Below are 23,632 nucleotides of genomic sequence, written 5' to 3'. Positions count from 1 at the left end.
CCACCTCATCAGCCCAGTCATAAGAGGCTCAGCCCCACTGTCTGCCCCTTCCAGCATTGTCGACAAACCCAAACAAGCTGTCGCACAGGTGGACTAAGGTTCTGTTCCTTTGGCGGGCTTCTGTTAAGCTGCAGCCCCAACTAGGCTTACAGGCTAATGTGGAGTAGTCTCACCAAAGGTTAGTCAGCAGCATCAGGCCCACCCTTCAGGCAGGGTCCAGCAGTCACCCAAGGACCTCTTTCCTTTAGCCAGCCATCTTACCAGAAGCAGAAAACTAGTGATCTAGTCCCCCACCAACTTTGCTGTTTCCCCCTCTTTTTCAGCTTCTCCCTCCATTTCTGTGTGGCAGGGTGGGGCCACCTGTGCCCCCATTAACCCTATGTTACCCAGCGTGCGGTTTATATACTCCAACACAGGGGGGAGTTGTGAAATGTGTCATGGTAGCTCGGCACATTATTAGGAGGCCAGGGGAAGGAATACCACACTTCAGGCCAGACTTGCTGGCTCAAAACCAAAGAGCATAACTGTGGTGTTACCCCCATGCTGGTCACACATGCCAGGAACCAAAAGGTTAAATAATAAGGCTTTGCCAAGCTTGCTAAAGTCCTCGTATGGAAGGTGCCTTAGGAGCCCTAATCCCTCCGCTAAACAGTTAAGTGTCCTCCCTGCTTTACAGATCACAAAATGGAGACACAAAGGTTAAGGCCCTGTCCCATGTCACCAAATGGCAGAGTCAGGAATAGCACTCAGATCTCCCAACGCCTATGCTGACGCTGTCCGCTTGGTTTTAAACACCCTACCAGCACCTTAATGAAAAGGTCTGAATGTTAAAATAATCTGAAAAACCCCTACACACCACATGTCTAAGGGTGTTTTCTTCCTTGCCGTGGCTGAAGGCTTTTGGTTGGGGCCACCACCCAAATCTGCTCAGACCCGCACCTTACCCCCATCCCTTTCTCTGTGCACGTGTGCCTCGGAGAAGCCAGCACTCAGCCCTTCTGAAAGGCCGAGTCAAGGTCCAGCGCTTTCCGATGGCAGCGTGATGCCCACATTCAAGGCACTGCTGACAAGCCAGCAGAGTTCCCATCTCCCCACTCCAGCCACGCCCCAAAGAGAGAGGGGTTTCTGGGATAAGACTGATTACAGGCTGCACAATGCCATTCCTCACCAGGTACAGCAGCTGCACTGGAGACACAAGTGACTGATGACATTTCATCGAACAGTGGCTTGAGTGAAAGCATTAAAGGCACTGTACTCACGCCTCAACCAAGGCACGAGGTGCCTCTATGCCACAATGCTTCGACCATCATGTCTACACATCAGCCCCTGAGGAATCTGCACTTGGGAGTCAGTGTTACACACCTTCTTGACAACTGTTTGAAATAGGCCATCCTGATTATCACTAACGTTTTTTTTTCTCCTACTGATAATAGCCCACCTTAATTGATTAGTCTCCATACAGTTGGTATGGCAACACCCATTTTTTTCATCTTCTCTGTGTATGTATATTTTCCTACTGTATTTTCCACTACATTCATCCACTGAAGTGAGCTGTAGCTCACAAAAGCTTATGCCCAAATAAATCTGTTAGTCTCTAAGGTACCACAAGTACTCCTCTTTTTTTAGCATGAGATGCTGGAGCAGCTGGTTCCTCCATGGGTAATGACAAGTGACAAGGTAAATGTCACCTTGTCAGCTTCAATATCCAGATGCTGCTGACCCAGAGAGTCAGGGCTCTCTAGGCTATTCTACACTCTCAGCTTTCAGTTAGCCTGACTCAAGGCTCAGACAAAGGCAGACCACTACAGATAAGCCCTGCATTTCCATGGGGAGAGGGGAGAGTGATTAACACATCCTAGTTATATCACTTAGCGCATCACTCACATTCTCACAAGATTTTAACATATATCACATGCTAACCTGCTATCTTCTCCCCCTTCTCTCTTACACTCTGAGTGAGTGCCTGGTGCCAACCTCAGGCCTGTTCAAGAGCTGGGAGGAGGGGTTTAAAAAGCATTTGTTTCAGCTTTCTAACTGGGGAGGGGGGCTAAGAGAGACTGTAAAATTTGCCTGTTAGTGGAAATGTAGAGCAATACCCTCAGTTTGCAGAAATTTACTCGATAAGTCTTCCAGTATACTAGCCCAGAATTTAACAAGGTGTATGAAGTGTTCGGGCAGGTTGGAGATTTGAGACTCAGAGGGCTGGAACGTCCATTTGGAGAATGCAGCAGATCAAGGCAGACTACAGGTAGGCATGTTTTCTGCCCTGCAGCTGCCCCCGCTCTAAACTGAAGCGTGGGCGTCAGATTTGTACTTAGCACTTTGCATTTTCAACTCCCGGTAAAGCTGCCAGCATTACCAATCCAACCTGAGTCAACCCCTCCCCTCCTTCAAAACAATCATGATGGAAAAAAATCTCACAATGTAGTAAAATATAGATTTACAGTGTTTTATTTGCCATCTGGTTTGAGCCTTTAGGGTGCTCTTCACGTCCATTTCCAAGCTCCTCTCTACAACTATGAGGTCTAGAAAGTTTTTTTTTTTTTTTAAATGAAAGCCGAGATTCTCACCTGTCTCCAGGAGCTACGGTTATAAATAGAGCATCAAATATCCCCAGACTTGCGATAAAGAGTTGGCAATATTGATATATTAGTAATTCTCAGGGCCTACATGATGTAGTTAAGTATTGTTATACCAGAGTTCACTCTATGGTGTGTTACACATAGTCTTACAAGTTTCTTCTTAGCATGCAAGCAAGTTTGCAGTTGGAATACATGCTGTGTTAATTTTCTGATACAATTTCTTTTGGGGACCTTGGCAAGCAGCAAGGGAGTTTGAGCTCTCAGTCTTTTGAACTCAGTCCTTAAGGCAGAATTGCTCCCAGGGAACTGAGTATTGGTGTTTTGGCCAAGAGTCCTAAAAGGCAACAGCCTGCATGCTGTTTATGATCAACTCTATTCAAGGACTGGTGTATATCAAACAAGTTCTACTAAGGATACACCCAGACTCTACATCACTGATTTCTCCTCCAATGGGAACACTTGGCAGAGCAACAGTATTTTTACCACCGTTGCCTAGATGGGGAAAGAGAAGGGGTAAGGGGTTTGTGTAAGGGCATTATGATCTCCTAATGGATTGAGGTTGGAGCTAGGAGTCAGCAGATTGGGCAATCATCCTACTTCTGATGCTGACCGCCTGGGAGACCCTCATCACTGGTGCCTCATCTACATAGTGAGGCTAGTTCTACTTACCTACTGCAAATCAGTTGTGTGTGTATGTACAGAGGGGAAGTGAGAGGACAGACTGATGTGAACATGTTAGAGTATGTGGCCTACAAAGGAACGCTTGGTTATCCATGGTTTCTCCTTGTCCAAAGCAGAGATCAGAGACAAGGGTATAAAGAGGGGCTTGACAGGAGCTGCAACACATTGGGAAACAGCTTGAGTGGCGGTTTCTTTGATTAGGATTTTTCCAGACAAGCAATGCTGGGAGGTTGTGAGTGCAGTAGCCATTGTCCCTGACCGTGGGCAAATGAAAGCTCTACTCCCCACAACCACAGACATCTGGCAGCCAAGATCCCTACAGATTTGGCTTTGGTTTGCCTCCCAGATGAAGTCTGATTTCCCTTTCATGTAAGTTCTCCCCCACCCACCCCTAGTTTAGGATCCGATTCTCCTCTTACTTACACCCAGTTTTACTCCTGGTACAGGTGTATCCAGGGACAGAATCAGGCCCTTAATGAGCAGGTGCTCACAGCAGGACAAGTCCCAACCCTTGAGTTACTCCAAGGTTCGATGACCTGGAATGAACTCTTCCTTTGCAACCAAACATAGCTGGTTTTCATATGCCTTTATTTGGAAGTTATAGGCTCTTTACAGGCACTGTGCGTTGGTGTTTCAGTACAGTTCAGATTTACTATGCATCACCCAATGACTGGGGGGGGCAGGGCGGGAGGAATACCTCACAGCAACAGTTCCAGCCTCCAGGTAGGCATAAGACATCTGGGGAAACAATGTGCTTCTTTCGAAGCCACAAAGCAAGGAATTGGGTTTACAAAACAGACTTTAAAATAATATACATATACAGGAGCAATGCAAAGCTAAACTGCAGCTAAAATTGGTACATATCTAGGCTGCTGCTCAAAGCCCTTTCCCCAAAGCTGGAAAAGGACATTTTAAAAACTAAAAAGACAGGGTTTTAAAAAAAAAAAAAAAAAAAAAAAGATTCCATGCATTAAGTCGTAGTGTTTTGTGCAATTAAAAAGGAATGAAAATAAATATAACTTAAAAACCTTTTCCATGACACTAATGGAAGAGGGGCAAGTTCGTAAGGCACTTCCACAGGGGCTACTCTATGCAGCATAGGAAACCTGGGCAAAAAGCTGAACAGTGCAACCATTTACAACTATATGCTCAGAACTACAGACCTGTGCCTGGTGAGATATGAACTGAGAAAGTCTGACGAGATTTTAATCTCCACGAGAGAGACTTGTGCACGGCTAGGGAACAACAGATGGCTGAGTGGGCCCCCCCCCTCCCCACACACACCTAGCGCCGCAGTGAGGATACCTTCCTGACGCAGGAAAGTTGCACCCATCTAACTATTGCAGAGCGGGCTGATAGCATCGCTGTTGGGGAAAGAGATGAGACAATGGTCTTTCGGAGTTGGGGGTGGGGAGGAGAAAGGTTCATAACTTCTGCCAGACTCCTAGCTAGCTTGTATTATTCATGGAACAAAAGCTGCAGGATTGTTCATGACCCAAGCTCAATACTGTCCTTATGTCCTAAGTTCTGGAGAACTCCAAGCTCTCCAGGAAGAGCAAGAGGCACCAAAAGTCTTCCCCTCCCACGTCAATAGCTGACCTTTAGCAAGCTAGCTCTGCTAAAAGCATGCTGCTTAGTTCAAATGTTCCAGGAAGTTAAAAATTAGCCTCCACCCTAAATAGAGAACTGGTTGTTTTCACAAGCCTTGAAGCAGAAAGGCCATGTATACATCCAATTTAGGCAGAGCAAATTAGGGAACAATTTGTGAAAACCAGAGCTGGATTTAGTGAGCTACATGGGTAACAAGGAAGGGGGGGGGGGGGGGGGGGGGGGGAACTGCCTTAAATCCCTTTGTCTTACCCAGTAAAACTGAGGTGATAACCTTGAGAGCTGCCTCCCCGCCCTAACCTCCTCCATATACCCCGTAGATATGAGAGCTCTCAACGCACACCACTAGGGGTAGGTTGTTTGCACATATGAAAAGAACCCTTTTAGACCAATTAATGCAATTCTGTTTGAGATGTAGCCAGGACTGGTTCTACAAGAACCCATAAGTACGCCTGGCATTTGCTAATCGTAAGGGCTCGTAACACGGATACTACAAAAGACGCTCAAAGGCATTGAAAAATACTGGAGACCGCTCCCCCTGTGAACTCCCTTCTGACCCAGATTTACCAGGGGTTCCCATCCCCTTTTGCACACTTGGCAGTATTAACCTTACACAGCGCGGAGGACTGCTTATCTGATTATTGCTAGGAAATACCCACCAACACTGAAGCCTTTTTAAAGTTTCATAATGGTCCCATAGCCACTTTTGCTCTCCTTCAGCCTCATCTGAGGCTTCAAGCCACATGGTAGGCCACCATCCCAGCTTAGGAGGGTTGGCAGTTGCTCCTATAATGGGAGCAGGATCGCTGGAGACAGAAGAGTAATTTCTTCTTTGTTGTCTAGGTTCAGACTATTGGTTCCACAGCATTCTCAGCCAGTGCTGGCCTACAAGGTCTGAGCATCAGCCTCAGATCGTCACGTGCCAGCACACTGCCCTACTGCTAAATTGCTCAAAGGTGATTTCAATTCGAAGACAGGCCGATGGTAAACATCTACAGCTGACAACGGCAGTCCACCTCAGTGGTTAGAGGGAAGCTCATCAACCAGCACTAAACAGGTTAGTAAGAGCCACAGTTATACTACACTTAGTTATTGACAAGAACAGACTTTGCAATTCCAATGGCCACTCAAAAATAACGGAACAATCACAAGTGGGTAACAAGGTTGCTCGAAGAGAGAGAGAGAGAAACCTAGATCTCCTAAGGAGTCTACACCTCTAGCTTCCTAGGACGAAGGATGTTATTAAATGTAACTAAACCGCTCCCAACCTGGTGTCCCTCCCTTCACCTTCTCCAGAACACTTAAAATGGCAATCTAAAAGCTATGGAGTCTTGCCGGCTTGGAGGATGGTGTGTTACCAGCACCAGCCACTAGAGGGCAGATGCTCCTTACAGATGAATACGTTCTGTCATTCGCTAGCTGGAAGGGCTTTAATTACACAGTTCAGGAGCAACAGAACTCAGGGTTCGGACACCATCTTCGTTCAGCTGGAGGGCACGTCAGCTGCACTACTGCTCACTACGTAAGTTCTTGTTAAAGAGAGATGGACTAAGAGCCAGAAATGCTATGGAAAGAGCATGCGTTCGCCTAGCCAACGAGACCACAGCTGCTTGCTGCTCAGGCGCCCGCGATGAGCAACACGATCTGCTCCCATCTACTGAGCAAAGCCAAGGCTTCAAGTTCAGCGTTTGTTCTGGCAGGCGATCTACATATGTACAAAAACTAAAAACCACCTTAAATAGGGAAGTGATAGCTTTAACACGGGCAGGGGGCTGGAAAGTGTCTTGTAGTGCAGTTCAGAAGAGTCAGTTTGAGGGGCGGGATGCTGGGTAGTGGTGGAATTGGACATATGGCTTTAATGCAGGTCCTCGCTCTGTGACAGTTCCATTAGGATCTTAATGAGGTTGTCCAGCCCCCAGAGGTAGCCGTCCTCTCTGTTCCCTTCCACCCATGGCACGTTGTGCTGGAGGAATTGTCCCTCTGGCAGTGGTGTGGTTTTCCCGAAGTCGATCATCCAGACTTTGGCCTGTTCCTTTTGGTCGTGAATGAAGAGCAGGGAGCTCCCAATTACCTGCAGAGAGAAAAGACCCCAGTAGTCATGCTTCCAGTTTTAGACAGACATATATGCCAGTCAGGGTATAGCTGCTTTTGCGGTCCCACTCCCATTATCTAAAACTGCACCTGCAATATTTTACGCTCCAGTTTTTGCATGTGCAAAAACTTGGATTTGTGCACACCAGCTGCATTTGCACATGCAAATCAAACATCTAAACTCCCTGATTTACTCACAAGGCATGGATTTAGTGCATGCAAGAAGCTTTGCCAAAGAGAGGAGCATGAAACTTTGGGCATATAAAATTGCAGCTGCAAACTTCAGAAGCCAAGTGCAGGTTCGGGGGATTGGGGGGAGGGAGTGGGAAGACATAGGGCTTGTCTTCATGGGGACCCTCAGGAAAGTTAAGACTAAAGGTATGAAGTTAATGAACATCAGTTAAAGCACATAAAACCACTAAGTGAATGCTGCCATTCAGAAGTAAAGTGGCCTTACTGGACCTTAATCCTCCTATTTCTAGAGTCTTCAAAGGAGGATAAAGATACAGCAAACGTAGGCCACTTTAAACAAGAGCATCCGCTCAGGCATTCATATGCCTTCACTTACGCCCATTAACGTCATACTTGCATTTGATCTGTCTTAATTTTGGGGTGTCCCTGCATAGCCAAGCCCTTTGCATCAGCATTTAGAATAAGGCTCTTCACAAGCCAAGTTCCTTATGGATGATCAATGCCTGGAATTAAGCTACACTCACTGGGTCTGCATCCTATGCTATACAAACACTGCCTCAGCAATTGTGCTTAAATTCTTGAATACAAGTTACACACAGACAAAATGTTCCCTCCCTGACTGATGCCTCATCCAGTAACACTCAGAAGAGAGCCTGGGATAGGTTTCACCAAGGCTCGTGGCCCCTGTCAGTCTACCAGGAGGTGACAGGACAGTAGGGTAACAGCCATCCCTTCCGTGAGCTGCTGCCACCACTACAAGGGGCTGTTTCACACTCTGATAAGCCTATAGACAATGAAACCCTGTCTGTCCTCAGTGTGTGCGCATGCACCTCTCCCATTGAATCCAACAGGAGTTTGGGAGGGCATCCGTGTGTAGAGTTTGGCTGTGTATTACTTTAAGAAAGCCTTCCTGAAGAAGGTAATCCTTCTGCTGCAGCTTCCCCTCCTGGGGGAATCCCTACCAGGACAGCCAAGGAGAAGGTGGAACAGAGCTCACACAAACTCATGCAGAGGAAGGGCCCCCTTTGCACTTCTCCTTCCTTTAATACCTGGCCATATTTCCAGTTTGGCCCGCTGCTGAATATCCACAGAGCTCACTGACTCCAGTGGGAGCTGTGGGCGCTCAGCGCCTCTGAAGAGCCAGTGATATTTCCTTCCCCTGTTGGGCCAAGACAGCCCAGGTATGCGGACTTTCAGATCCCACTGCCTGGCCTGCCTAAGGTGTTCCCCAAGGTTCTTACCCAGTGCTGGGTTTGAGTCAGTCTTTGCATCAATACTGTGTTTCAGTTGTGCACATGGATGCCTGGATCACATTTCATAATCCTCACTACATAGTTTTGCCTCATATAGCTTCTGCTTCCCCAGTTAAAAAAGAATTCAGTCAGCGCATAGGCCTCAATTCAGGAAAACACTCAAGTAAACTTCCCACACAGAAGCATTTTACCGAGTCAGGGCCATAATAATGTGTCTCCCAGGTACAGTAGTTTGATGGACTCTATACTGATTTGCACTATTGCTATTCATGGTAGCAACGGTTAGCGCAACCCCTACAGGAGCAGCGAAAGTGGGCACCTTCAGCTAGCCCCTCGAATAAGGGCCTAGGAATGCAGATGAGACTTGGAAGCTAGCAGAGAAAGACTCAGCCAATTGTAGGAAGCCGTTCTTGAACCATGAAAGGGACTGAAGAGCAATTTGTTAGCTGGAAGGGATCCTAACAGGAGAAATTAGACTAACAAGACCATCTGACCAGTCACCAGACTGGTCAGAAGATGTTCCATGTTAATCACCAGTTCAAGACAGCATGGGGGAAGTGCTGAAGCAGTCCCCAGGAAAGAATAGTGATGTAGCTCTAGAAGAATTCAACCAATGTCAGTATTTCAAAACAGAAGTGCTCCTGTGTCTGAAGCATCACCCATTTTAGGTCTGCCTATAGAAAAAAAAGTTTTTAAATGGAAGCATGTAGAGTTTGCACAAGTTGTTATGAATTTACATTTGTGAGGAGGCTTTCTCCCTCAGTGCATTGGAGCTTTCCCAGAGACAGACAGGTCTGGGAATGAATGCACGTCGGAAGCACTCCTTTCCACTCTGATAGCCCCCCTTTGCCCTGAAGGACCAGTTTCGCTTTAAAGAAATTAGTCCTGCATAAGTGCTTCATTCTCATCTCTTTGGTAACTGAGTTCTGAAAAAGCCTGCTCTTCCCACTCTCCAGAGGAGAACCCCAGCAACAGAACTCAGCAAAATTCGGAGTTTCCATCCCATGGAAAATGCTGACTTTTCAATATTTATTTTAGTCCCAAACCAGACTGAAAAGTTGTTGTTTTGAAGTTTCCTGTGGAATGGAAATTCCAAAAGATTTCCATTTGGAAATGTCAAAATGCTTTGTTTCAACATTGGCTCAAAAAACAAAACAACCCCCCCCCCCCCCAACCCTGACATTGCTGCAATCTAAATGTTTAATTTTGGTTTGTTGAACTGACCCAAAATCCTTTGTTTTGAGTAATTTCAGCATTTCAATTGCCCTGAGTCTTGTGATTTAGGCACAAAAACATGTAGGGAAAAATATGGAAACTATTTTCTGACAGAAAGTAATTCTGACAGAAGATCCCTGACCAGCTCTTCCCAGCAAGCTCTATAAGTGCTATTTTGAGATACTCTCCCAGCATCCTTTGAGGTATCTGGAAGCATGTTTGAATAGCTCATGATGCTGGATGCCAACCATTATCTGGAATTTGCACTTATGTAGACTTTAGTACAGAGATACATTATATATATATATATATATATGATAGAATAGCTAGGAATATTCCTGAAGTTATATATAAGCATAAGCATTCTGAACAAACATTTAAACATGAGCTCCTGGTCTAATAAAAATTGATGGTCATACAATTTAAAGATAGCTGTCACTTAGTGTCAGATGTGACAAGGTTACATCAAAGTCGTAGGTCATATGGTCTCCCTGCAGGTACTAAGCAGACAAACCTATGAAAATACACATTTGAGAATAAACTCAAGTTTTAGAAATGTATGAGTTCTAATATTGACTATATCCCTTTCTTGGACAGAAACTCCACAGATCTAGCTAAGCATCATCTCAAGGGAGAAAGGCAAGTTTTACCTCATGGCATTTAAAGAATGGCGATGTCTCCAGGGTTTCACGGATCCCCTTCAACCGATTAAGGTAACCGTTCTGGAATGATAAAGAAAATAAGCTATAAGCACTACTGCAAATTCAAGTCTTTTCAAGCAAGTCATTGGTAAGACTTAGAGAGGGGTGTATTAGACTAGTTACCTAGCGAATTTCTGGAATACTTCAAAATCCTCTTGCTAATCACACCAATGTTCCTGGTCTAATCCAAAAAGCAGGCTAAATTATAAATATTCAAATACATACAGTACTGGCTAACTTTGCTTCCAGCCCCTCTTCTAAGAGGAGTCAAATCAACTGCTCAAACTCTGGCTCTGGTGGGAGGTTGCAGAGGGGTGGACTTCAGGAGGTTAGCAGTTTGACTGATTAGATTCACCTCTCATTAGCCCTAGCCTTAAACAGTGTCAAAGTGGTTTGAAAGGACTCCCAAGTCCGTCTGTGTACATAGGAGCAATTTGGCCAAACCAGAGCTGGGCAGCGTCATTTACAGAACCAAGAATAAACCCCAGTTAGCTAACATCAAAGTAAACAGGCAGGTTTGAAATTGGCAGTGCTAAGAGTCAGGTCATTTAGAGTCATTCGCTAGTAGGCTTTATATGGTAGGGCCTAAAACGGAGCTAGTTTATCAAATTGCATATTTCACGCAGTCTATGTAAAACATTTACAGCTAACCAGCTAGTTCACCTAGCAATGCGCAGCAGCACCATTTGGCATGTGGAGGATACATGGGTTTGCAGCGCTCAGGCCCAGGAGAGGGATGGCTACAGACAAGATGTTCCCCTCCCGCCCCTGGATGGCTGGGACACTGGGCACCCTTACAGCCTACCTTATGAGGCAGCCCACAGTATAGGAAGGAAATCTTCTCCAGCCAAGCATCCAGAGATCAGAGGTAAGAGAACAAATGGAAAGGTCTGGTCTTTCTTCACCAGCCCCAGCCAGTACTGATGGGAGCCTGCAGCCTCTTCTCCATCTCTACAGCAGACTTCCCCTCCCCTGGTTTAGCCGACCAAGCCTACCCTTCCGCGTCTGTCCTCCAGCAGTGGATGGTTTCGTAATCCTACTAGCTGCCTGATATAATCAGTTGCCTAGTGCAAAGTCTGAGTGTTGCCATTACAGCGAACAGCGTGTTCTCTCCTAGCCTCTGCCTACCCCTGCACCATCTCCAGGCTAGGAAGTGGTCTCTACTTTGCCCTTTTGGTGCTATTTTCCAATGGGCTCGGCACAGCAGCAGCAAGGTTAATTCTGTGGTCCTTGACATTAGGCAATGCACCAGCAAGGCAAGAGTCTAGAGGAGGAAGGAGCCCATCCTCGCACCTGGCAGGCATTTGGGCAGTGTCGTCCTAATGCAACAGCTGACTCACCAAAATGTTACGGTTTCCTTTAGTGAATTCTCTGAAGGCCTCTGTGACCTGTTCCTTTGTTCTTGTCTTCTTGAAATCCCGGTTCACTGAGCCATCTTCTTTCTTAAAAAGGGAGAGAAATCCAGACACATTGTCATGAGAGCGGGCAGTTAGAGGTGACTTGTGTTTGAAATGCTGCTGGGCATGTCATGAACCAGAATGCAGACTGGCCTCCTTGAGGGCAAGGGGACAGGTGGTCAAGATTCAAGTAAGTGCCATGAAATAATAATAAATAATACCTACTCTTCCATAGTGCTTTTCAGCTCAAAGTGCTTTACAGAGGGAAGTAATATCACTATCCCTATTTTACAGATGGGAAAATAGAGGTACTGAGAAGTCACGCAGCAGGGCCAGTGACAGAGCCAGGATTTGAACCCAGGTCTCCCGAGTTCCAGTCTAGTGCTCTATTCTCTAGGGGGTGACAGTCCTCTGCTTATGGGGGGTCAGATGCAGTGGCTATTTGCCTTACTGAAGATATCAGAAGATAGACTGACCTGCCATTCAGCTCTTGCAGCTAACTTCAGAATTGCCCATTACTTAATAAAGAATCTTAGCAGAAACTCCCCGGTGTCACAGAGACCTGCCAAGGCCACTAATGACATGGGCAAGTTACCATCCAGGGACGTAGCACTGACTGACCCCAAACGCAGGTCCTAGAAGTAAGTACCACTCATTTTTTTGCCATGTAGCTCCTGAATTCCTTCTCCCTGCTTTCTCTGACCAGAATGTTTAATAGCCAGTGGTTGCCTCTTATTGTATCCTTGCATCAAGAAGAAGCAAGCGTAAAAGTTGCGCTACAAAACATCTGAGGATGGAGGGAAGGGAAAGGTAGACATTTCCCAGAAGGGGACACAAAAATCCCTGGGTAGCCAGTCTGATTTGAAACATTAGGGCAGCTTTTGGATGGGAAGGCATAATGCAGGCTGCAGCAGCTCACACATAGGCCCTGGGCAATATCTGCTTTACTCCCTACTGAAAACTGCAAAAAATGGTGGGTCTGCAGGAAACCCAGGTCCCCGGCCCATTGATAATGGCCAAGAGTCGTAAAAAACGCCTGCCTGTCGGCTGTTTATGATCACCTCTGTGTTCAAGGACTGGGTCACGCAGTGTAAAAACTCAGCAAGTTGTGCACACTCTTCCCTCCCGCTCCAGTTGAGCAGCATTGCTACCTGAACATCTCACCTGCTCAGGCTGCACCCAGCCTAGCCCTCGAAGGGACCCAGCACACCCTCCCAGCTGAACCGGCCTGCTTTCATCTGCTCCTGCTCAGCAGAGGAAACAGCCAAATGGCTCAAGGCCAGATTCCCATCACTTGGCAGTGAGCGGTACTTCGCTCCAGGAAGGGTCCCCTTGAAGTCAGCTACTCCACATGAGCAAGGATGTCAGAATCTGCCCTGGAAGGATTTCTTTAAGCATCACTGTCAGACAAAGATCCACAGTGGAGGCTTTGTGACCTATGTAGGTTGACCATGGACTGAAGAGTCAGGTCAGGTCAGGTCTATCATTAAATATCTTCTCTCCTCCCAAAAGCCACAGAGCAGGCAATAAAAGGAATTGCAAGAAAAAAAAAAAGATGCAGTGGTCATGAATAGGCATCTCTAGCTTTTACCCTTGACCTAAACAAAGTCTGATGTAGTGAAGAGGTAAGTGTTATGCCTTTTTTCCTTAAATTTCTCACCATTGCTATGAATGGTGCAGCTCCATAGTGGTAGGAGGTAGACAGATTGCCAGCATGTTTCTCATTCGGTTATCTAGGCCTGTTCTGAGTGAGGTGGCTGTGGGGCACCCATGGCTGAGCTAGTCTATTGAGATTATGGAATCCTCATCACTGGAGGCTTTTAAGAACAGGTTGGACAAATACCTGTGAGGGATGGTCTCAGTATACTAGGTCCTGCCTCCATGCAGGGGGCTGAACTAGATGGCCTCTCAAAGTCTCTTCCAGCCCTACATTTCTGTGTTCTATCAATAGCAATGGTGGGAAATTTTAAGAGAAAAGACATAGCCCAAGAGATTACATCCCAGGATTAGACTTAACCACGGTTAAGTGCTCAATTTAATGGAGCTCTGTGCACAGCATGACAGAAATAGCAAGAAGCCTCTGCTCCAAGGAGCTTACAGGCTACCAGGCAGCACAGATACATGCAATGCCAGACTGACAGTAAGGCAAATGTCAGATGTCAGGCAACAGTAGTGAATCAGCACAATACCCTTGCATGTCTGCGTCAGCACACTTCCCAGTAGAACTTTGTCCCAAAAAGGCACTCTTCTCCTACTGTTCTGTTCCCAAAGGTCTGAGGGAAGGAAGTATGCAAACATCTGGAAGTCAAAAGATTGGGGTTCCATTCCTGCTCTTCCATGGACTTCCTATGGGATCTTTGCCAAGTCACTTAACCTGTCTTTGCTTCCATCCCTTAGCTACAAAATGGGGGTGATGAAGAGTCTCCCAAACAAATTAAGAAAGCTATTGTGATGCTAAATCACTTGGAGGGCCTCAGATGCTGTAGAAATGAAGAGCATAGATCAGGTTCTTTCATTGTTTGTTCAGATTCTATAAACCACTGGGTAACCAGAATTCCCTTTGGGACCCGCACTTCCTGGATGTAGAGGCTAGTTTTAAAGTGTGTCCTATACACACAGCTTTGTTTCCATAGTCTAGCGCTCCATGAAGGATGACTTGTTTGCCCACAACACTCTGAAAGGATGGGAGCCGGAAAGACATCCTGTTATGCTGGGGAAGATGAAGTAAGAATGAAGAACTGGATCAGAGGATGAGGGAAGGAACAGAGTACAATGAATATCCTGTCCTGTAGCTTTAGATGTCTTTATAAAGTCTTCCCAGGGGCGTTCCAAGTATTCAACTGAGCACCATTCCCACAGAGTAAGGTACTGACTGCGGACGAGACAGTAAACTCTGAAATCAATCAGAAATGGAAGGTGAAATATGTGTGTGTACAATGCATGAATTGTTGGGGTGTGTAGATTGATCATGTAAATCAGTGTGCCAAATTTAGTCAGTAAATGATATGCAAATGTAACCCAAGATTATGCACATTATGTAAATGGACTTAAGCAATAGTAAAACCTGTAACTAAAGATGATGAACAAGCTCTCTTGCTAAAGTATGTTCAGTGGAGTGGATCTGTGCGACGTTCCACCTGTGCAGGAAAACTGCTGTTTGTGTGCGTGCAATTGGGAGCCATTTATAATGCATAAAGCCCTATGTGGTTTGGGAAATGACAGCATGAGATCATCTCAGGGCCTGTGCACCGTTGCAGGTGGCCAAGATCAGAAAAGTCATGCTGACAGAATGTGTGCTCTCAGAGAGTGGGGAAGTACCTTCAGAGGACGTTTGCTTGCTCAGCAACTTGCTCCCTCTTGTTTTCCAGAGGGAGAGTTCCCTGGCTACTATGCATCAGTCATATGAGCCCTTATGCCAAGGTTTGGAAACCTCCCCCCACCCTGCCCCTTGGAGATGACAGATACCAACCTGGAGAAGGGCTATCACACTAGTTTCACATGTAAACTCCAGTACAGCCTTGCACAAAGCATTCAAGAAGGGAGATGTATGATTATGAGTGGAGTCTTACATGCAGCGAGAAATAAATGGAACTGTGGATGGGCTTTGAGATAAGGCATTAGCTCAGTTTCAAAAAAGCCAGCTAGAATATTTATAATGCTGCTCCTATAATTACTCCCCTCCTGAAGTTTTCTCTGAGCTGCCAGGCACTGCTGTGGTGTTTTCAATAGGCTTGACATTTACAGGTGTTTTAGCCCCAGGGAGTTAATCTTTACAAAGAAGAAATATAGAGCTGGTTGATGGCCCATAGCAACTGGGCTTTCCCTGCCACCACCCCCACTTTAGCACCAGTTTTAGCCTACAGTAACTTTCGCGTTAAGGCTGACTTCTTCTGTGGAATCCTAGAACTTGCAGTCAGCAAGATCAGGTTGCCACGTTCTTTCTTGAAGGGTGTTTGGGTGGGATTTTCAGGAGCCTAAGGAAGTTAAGTCAATGGAGTTTGTGTGACTATATAAATGTGTATACATCAATAGAGCAGTGCACTATGCAGAGCGTATCCTTCTGAGAGTGACTAATGCCTCAGGGTAGTTTTAACTACCAGTAGAAATGGGATCCATCTTGAGGTTTACCCTGGTTATTTTGGTAAAATCTGGCATTCCTAGCCTTTTCAATGCAGGAAAGCACCACTGTCCCCACTGTACAGACAGAGAAATGCAGAGCCGGTAAGTAACTTACGGTCACCCAGCAAGCTGGGGACGGAGCTAAGAATGGGACAGGAACTGGGTTCCCAAGTCCCAGTCTTGTGGTCTGCCTACTAGACTCCGTTGCCTTCCTTTTGAAACTTGATACATTCACTTAGGGTATGTCTTCACTACCCGCTGGATCGGCGGGCAGCGATCGATCCAGCGGGGTTCAATTTATCGTGTCTAGTCCTGTACCTGAGCTCCACGAGAAGCACAGGCAGAGTCGACGGGGGAGAGGCAGCAGTTGACTCACTGCGGTGAAGACACCACAGCAAGTCGATCTAAGTACGTCGACTTCAGCTACGTTGTTCACGTAGCTGAAGTTGCGTAACTTAGATCGATCCCCCACCCCCTAGTGTAGACCAGGGCTCAGGCTCTCTTCATGCAAATCTCCACCCCACAACACTCGGCCTATTGATACTGGCACACAATTCTCAGTTACTTCAGTGGGAGCTGCTCGTGCCGATCTGAAAACAAGATTTAGCACAAGATCTTCTGTATCAAGATATCCACTACTGACAACTTAAAGACAATCCTGACAATCCTGTTTTTCCAGGAAGATGTCCGTAGTGAGAAAGTAGGGAGGGAAAAAACAAGAACTGTCTCTCAGTAAAACCTTTCCTAAGTTTCCCCATGAGGCTTCGCTAGCAGCTTCAAGATACTGAATGCCTGTTCTCAGCAGGGGATGCTTATCCAGCTATGAAACAAGCAAAGTAATACAATTCAGCAACATTTGCTCTGTGTAACACTTCAGCTTATAGGCAGGGGAAAAGATCTATGCCAGTAACCAAAGTGAAATGTCAGTGCTATAGATTGGACGGGGAGCGAAATCTAGGAACTGAGGAATTAAGGAGTATTACAGTAATTAGAGGCAAAAGACTCAATTAGATGAGTCCATCCCCTTGCGGTATCCCTATATATAATCCTTTAGACCACGCATGCAGCCCAGAAAACTATGAACAGACAAATACACTTGATCTTAGCAAGAGGACAGAGAGAAGCAACAGACGAATCACCATGTGCAAGATTTAGCCCTAATTGATCCAGCTACTTTTTAGTTTTAGTCAGGGGTGAAAGTAACTGAGGCCACTTTCCGGTACAGGGTGGGGCGGCTCCAGCCTCCGGAAGGGGCAGGGCCTGAGGTGGAAGGGGCGGGGCTGGGGGATCAGCATCCCCCAGCCAGCCCTTCCAGTCCAGCTGGCCCGCGCCGCCCAGGGCTCCCGTGTTGATTTAAAGGGCCAGGGGCTCTGCACACCGCTGCTGCTACGGCGGCAGTGGCGTCCGGAGCCCCAGGCCCTTTTAAATCGCCGGCCCCAGGGCAGCTGCTCCCTTTGCCCCGCCCCCCCGCCCGTCGGCGGCCGGGGGGGGCCAAAAGGGGCAGGAACATTAAAGCGCCAATGGGGGAGGGGGGGTCAGCAACATTAAAGCGCTGTAGCGGTAAAGGACCATCCCTGCCCCTTTTGCTTCCCTGTCGGCGGCCCTGCCGGTACGGACCCTACCAGCAGGGCCGCCGACAGGGGAGGCAAAAGGGGCAGGGACGTTAAAGCGCTGCCACGGCAACGCTTTAATGTGGGCTGGGTACGGGCTGGTGCGGGTTCTTCCCGGTACGCAGGACCGGCCCCTACCGGCTCACGTTCACCCCTGGTTTTAGATTCATAACGTGCACCAGCCAAAGAGTGACAGTTACAGCAATGGGAAATGGGTGAAGGGTTGTTCAGATTAAGGGCTGATATAGGGAACTGTCTGAGTGGGTGGAGGGAGCAAAGAGGAGGGGATTTAGTGGTGTTTCGAAGAGGGCTGGGAAAATCAGTCAAATGGGACAGTTCTCCACAGCCAGTAAGAATCAGCCTCCAATAGAACTGGAGGGGAAGGGGGAAACTGAGCAGTGGTCAGAACTGGTGGAACAGATGAGGGAGTGTGGATTATGGCAAGACGATAAAGGTTTTGCAGGGGGAAGGTAGCCACTGGTGGAGGCCTCTCAGGAGGGCAACTATGCTGCAGCACACCAACCATGCTAAAAAATGATTATTCTTACTTTAGCCCTTTTCAGCAAGTCCCTGAGTTACACAGACAGATACAAATGCAATACCGCCCGCTGGTCATGAATCTTGTTGCATCAGTTCAACCTCAGAAAGGCCCACTCTTCTCACAATGGGATCGCCTTCATTGCCTGGCATTTGTCCAATGAAAAACATTTGCTAGGAGCATGGGTTGAAGTGGTCCAGTCACAGCAGTTCAATAAGAAGGTGCTTTTCAATGGGACCCGTCTTTGCACCAGAATATATGCTTGCCTTTAGCCCCCCACTTTCCAAGTCTCTCAACCTTGTGGTTGTGAAGCCCTCCCTAATGTAAATGGATGCAGTGACGCCTGCCCAGTTATGCAGACAGCCTGAAACAGCAGCTGTGAGAATGCTAACTGAGTTTTAAATCTGATGCCTAATGACAATACAAATAATCTCTATGTCAGCCATTTTCCCGTTGATCAAAGAGTGTTAAGAAAACAGGGCTGTGATTACGAGGATCTCCACAGAGTACTGAAGGAGCAGCTGGGGTTGTGGGTATCAGTTGGAGCGAGTGCCACTACTCGTTTTAACCACCACTTACCACTTGTTTTAACCTCAGCTTGTTTTAATCAGTCTGACCACTGGTTAGTGGATCTGAACTCTTAATCCCTTCTGCCCTTCTCCCCAGTTCAAAGCAGGGTTTCCTTCATTTTAATTCAGTTCTACAGCTATTGGATGTTTATCTCTAGTAAAGGGTTTGAAAGTGCCTAAGACCCATTAACTTGCAATGAGACTTATGTTTCTAAGGCCTGATCTACACCTAAAAATGTGATCAATCTAGCGGCATCGCTAAAGGCTGTGAAAAATTTTGTGCCCTGTGCCACATAGTTAGAGTGACATAACCCACACTGTAGAATTCTTCCATTAGCCTAGCTACCACCTTTTTGGAGAGGTGGATTACCTACACTGATTACCTACCCCTTCTGTTGAGGTAGGACGCATCTACACTACGGTGCTACAGCGGCACAGCTGCAGTGCTTTAGCTGTGCCGCTGTAGTGTGGACATACCCTTGGTCACTTAGGGCTTGTCTTCACTGCAAAGTTGTAACTTGTTCCCCATTCACACATGCAAACCCTTCACTCGAGTGTGGTGCTTGTAAATCAAGTTGGCTGGCCCATAAGGGGGCTCAGGCTGCAGCTCGAGTTAGCACAACTCATTAGCTGCTCACATGACCATCCTGTAGTGTGGATGAAGGTTAGTTCCACTTATGTGCCACTAGTCCTCCAATGCCTTCCCATAATTCCTCTCCCCCACCCAACCGTCCTCATGAAGGGACAGACAAGTTCCTCCACAATTCACTGGGAGATAATTCATAGAGTGGCTCTGCTTACTGCAGTGCCAAGAACTGTGAGACGGCCCCCAGAATTCTTAGACCCACACACGAGTGAGTGCAGCACCTGAGTGGACAAAGCAGCTTGCATGCTATTTTGCAGGGTGGCTGCTCTCACTCAAGCTAGGCTAAAATTGAGAGAAGTAACTCAAGCGTAGATAACTCAAGTTAATTCTGCAGTGAAGACACGTCCTTCAGCACTTTTGCAAGAGTTACCCATTGTGTTTAAATGAGAGACAGAGCATCCTGTTACATGGGAGAAGAATCTCCATAGCCCCTGATAATGATCATGCCTTGATACTGCAATCTGAGATGGGCACAAACTAAAACCCACATTCTGGTCTGGATCAAGGTTTCAGCTCAGAACTGGATCAAGGTTTCAGGGGAAGGAGCAGAAACAAATTCTGCTTTGAATTTTCAGGTCACAGAGGTGGATCACGATTTTTTAAAAAATATCTCTAAAGTTTGGAACGGGCTCAGTTCTCTGTTATTGGGGCAAGTTAGGACCCAAAAGTTTAGTCAAAGCTTTGCCTGCTGTTTTGGGTGGAAAGAGCAGTTTTCCAAGGTTCCCCTCAGAAGCCATAAGATGGCATAGGACATCTTGAAATGCCATGAGCCTGGTTCAGAGAGATTGTTCTGTGTGCACATTTCACCAAGTTTGGCTACAGAAATTTCATGCTACTAATAGGGGTTGTAGGAACTTAATACTTCTCCCAGGCTAGTTTTCCCAAGAATCCTGCCAGTGACCAGTGTTATGGCATGGAGATGGGTCAAGCAGACTCACCTTTATCCCCTCGATTCTGAATCCCAGTGTTGCTGTAGAACTAATGGTCTCCCTCCACTGCATGTATCGGGGCTTGGTTACTGCATGCAGGGCATTCTCCTCCTCGGTTGGGGCATTGGGATCTACTTCAATCATCTTCTGATACATGTCCTTCCGCAGGTTTGGCTTCTTTCTGGCCTTTGTTAGCTCTTCCTCCAAATACGTTCTGCAAAGGAGGCAGAAAGATTATTAGCAGTTGACGTTAATAGCACTGAGGAGGGACGGCACTCCTTACTAAGGGACTGATCCCCCATTATAGTCCGTAACAGGAAGTCCAAGAGCCTTCAACTCCCATTGACTTCACTTGGAAGCGAGGGCACTCAAGGTCCTCACAGAACTAAGACCTAAAAAGGCAGTGTCATAGGGGCAATTTCCAAAGAACAAGAACCCCCAACACCTGGGGTTGCAATAAATGTGTATACAGGCCTCCCATGCCCAGGAGCCTCAGGCCATGTAACCCATGAACAGGTTCTGCAAACAAAAACTCAACATTAGCAACCTGAGACGAGGTACAGGAAAAGTCCATCTGCTACCTTCAGTTACACCAAGAAAGCAGATACTAAAAGCAAATGCAGCATACACAGAAAAGCTTTTTTATTTCCAGCACACCTGCCATCATTCAGAGCTCAGCCCACAGACAGACATTACAATTCAGGAGCAACCCCAAAATGGTCCAATTTATAACATGTTCCAAGGGCTGGCTCAGTAGGAGCTGCTCTGCCATTTGCAGAGGGGGGCCAAGAGAAACACAAGACACTTGTACTGCAGTAGTGCCTAGAGGCTACAGTCAGAATCAGAGCCCTGCTGTGTCAGGCACTGCATAGTTAGCAACAGTCCTTGCCCCAGAAAGCATGTACCTGAGATAACAGAAGATATCCAGGGAGTAGCTGCCTATAGAGAAATGTGAAGACATTAACCTACATAAGACTTGTTTAACTGATCCTGCACAGTTTAGTACCCCAACCTTTCACCCTGTTGCAATACTTCAGACATTCTGAATTTACTCAGGATTCAAAATTAATATGGCTAAAATTAGATTAGTTCCTCCACTCTGCCTATCCTTGGGGCCCCACAGTTCCCTCCTGACAGGTATGAGTGGGCTATGGGAACTGAGGCAGGCCAGTAATACCTCTGCCAGATCTATTCCAACACAGCTACCCTCCTCTCACTGCTAAATATCTAACAGGACTCCGGTACATTAGATGGTGTCATCTTTTGATCAATGGGTAGAGTTGACATAACTGAGAGGTAACTCTATGGGGATTTGCTGAAGCAAGTCAAAGATATCAGGGAAACAGATGACCATGTTCGGTCCTGGATAAATGCTGGATAAGCTTAGGATGCCGCTGATGTGGTATTTAAGAGCTGTAGGTTTTCTCCACCAACGGACCGGTCCTGTGAGGTAGTAAGCACCTCTCCTGCACAGTGCCATGTCCAAGTCCTGCCACATCTTCCTCTCCCTCATTCCAAAGATCAGCCTTCAGCTAAAACTGTCTGGGCCCTAGGGTGACCAGACAGCAAATGTGAAAAATCGGGACAGGGGGTGGGGGGTAATAGGAGCCAATATAAGAAAAAAGACCCAAAAATCAGGACTGTCCCTTTAAAATCGGGACATCTGGTCACCCTACTGGGCCCTCACCACTCCAGTTACTGTAACCTCTTCTGAGGCCCCCCACAACACCCTCCTCCAGCCCATACAGAAACTCAGCCAGTGGGATCATTTTCCATGACCACTGATCTGGCCGCTGCGCAACTGCATCAGGTTTTTGCAATCACCTTCAAGGCCCTCCTTCCACTCAAGCCTCAGACCCTTAATGTGCACCAAAGCAGTGTCATCAACGAGAGGGGGGAGGTTTTCTCTCTCACTCAACCCTTCTCCTCTGGAATAAGTTAGGAGCAGATTACTCAAGGTTTGTCTTGGATAACCAGTTTGGAACGCTGAGCAAACCTAAACAAGGAGTTATTCTCCCAAGCTAAATGAAGCTTTCAAAATGTGCTCTGTCAACTGACCATGTGCCATGGAAACTGGCACAATTCAAAAAGAGAGAGAGAGAAGTTGCTACATCCCAACATTTGACTGTTAACAGCATCTGATGTTCCCTTTGAGAATCAGCTGACATGCTTTGACTTTTGTTGAAGTCTGTCTTGTGCTTTTTGGTACATGACCCTTCCCCCTCACCGCACACCACGTTGTGCTGCAGCAAACAGGGTATTAAACAGGATGTTTTCATACAAAGCTGTTTCGAGATAGCTTAGTTCGTCTGGCATTAGTCTGTTTCAGCTGGACTATCAAGGAGGCATAACCCTGTTCCCACTCCTGTAAAATGCAGAGCAGAGTGAAGAGGTGTAACTTTGAACAGGTCTGTAGGATTCATAATGGAAAACAACGAGACAACTGGGAGGGGCTGGAGTGTGTGTTCCTCCATTGGACATATATGTCCTTTTCCATAGATTTTATTGTTCTGGGTCCCATTTATCTGAAATTCTGTTCTCTGAAGAAGACATAGAGAGTGTTTATTACCCTTGCTGTGGATTTTGGCCAGTCATCTCACAGTGATAACTGTGATAAATCGGGGAATTGGCAACGAAGTCTTACAGCTGTTTTCAGTCAGCCTCCAGACAGATGTAAGCTGCCACTTCCTAGAGAAACCCGCGGGTGGGGAAAGGGCAGGCGCCTCTAGGACAGGGTGAAAATGCTGAGATAGAATCTGCTCACTCACAAGCAACAGCTATGACCTGCCTTCGGATAAGTCCCTCTCAGAACAAACACTTTTGCCATCATCTGTTGAACTAACAAGATCTGCTAAGGAATAAACTCTGTGCAGGGTTTGGCTTCTCCACTGCTCTTTACGAAGGCCCTGTTGTCACAGTTCACAGCACTGGTTTGGGCTCTATAGGTGGGCTTGGAAGGATTTGATTTTTATCTGCAAACGTCCGATTTCACTGTACACACACACACGCGCAAAGTGACACAAAAAATCTTTCCATCAATGATCAACAACATTTATAGCTCGGCCAAGTAAAAAAACTGCTGCTTGAGAACTTACTAAAGTCTGATTTAAGGATATTTACTTCACATATTTTGACGTGTGATGTTGACAATTTGTGTTTTAATGGTTATGAAGGTTGAACTTTCTGTATCTCAATGTCTATTATCATGAAATAATTATTTCTAACACCTCCATTGTTGCTCCCCACCCCCCCGCCCCAGCCCCAGAATTTCCCACCTCTGTGAAAATTTAAATAGCTAACAATAGAAAAAATGCTTACAAATACACATTGGTGATATTATCCATCGAAATTATAAATACATACAAATCAAATTCTACCCCTTCCTCTGGTAGCAGAGACCTTCAATAACCTTCACCATTTGCTGCTTCCTAAACAGAGGACTTGTTCATGATATCTGGCCTTAATCTTCCAACTCATGGTTCCCCCATCTTTCCCCCCAGG

The 23,632-nt window shown here is 46.5% G+C and overlaps 1 protein-coding gene across 2 annotated transcripts in view; it reads right to left on the bottom strand.

Annotated features, from left to right (window-relative positions):
• Nucleotides 1-3,834: 3,834 nt before the first annotated feature.
• Nucleotides 3,835-23,632, bottom strand: part of ITPKB (inositol-trisphosphate 3-kinase B) — a 108,542-nt gene continuing 88,744 nt past the window's right edge. For both annotated transcript variants that reach the window (XM_007071758.4, XM_043543557.1), the window contains 4 exons: nucleotides 20,141-20,345; nucleotides 11,664-11,765; nucleotides 10,273-10,344; nucleotides 3,835-6,942 (listed from right to left, as the gene is read on the bottom strand). In XM_007071758.4, the coding sequence (XP_007071820.2) occupies nucleotides 6,727-6,942; nucleotides 10,273-10,344; nucleotides 11,664-11,765; nucleotides 20,141-20,345 (595 nt within the window). In that variant the 3' untranslated portion in view covers nucleotides 3,835-6,726. The remainder of the gene's footprint in view (nucleotides 6,943-10,272; nucleotides 10,345-11,663; nucleotides 11,766-20,140; nucleotides 20,346-23,632) is intronic.

This window comes from Chelonia mydas, chromosome 3 (genome assembly GCF_015237465.2).
Source record: "Chelonia mydas isolate rCheMyd1 chromosome 3, rCheMyd1.pri.v2, whole genome shotgun sequence".
Taxonomy (NCBI): domain Eukaryota; kingdom Metazoa; phylum Chordata; order Testudines; family Cheloniidae; genus Chelonia; species Chelonia mydas.
Note: the sequence above shows the minus strand (reverse complement) of the source record. Positions and strands in the feature narration are given on the sequence as shown.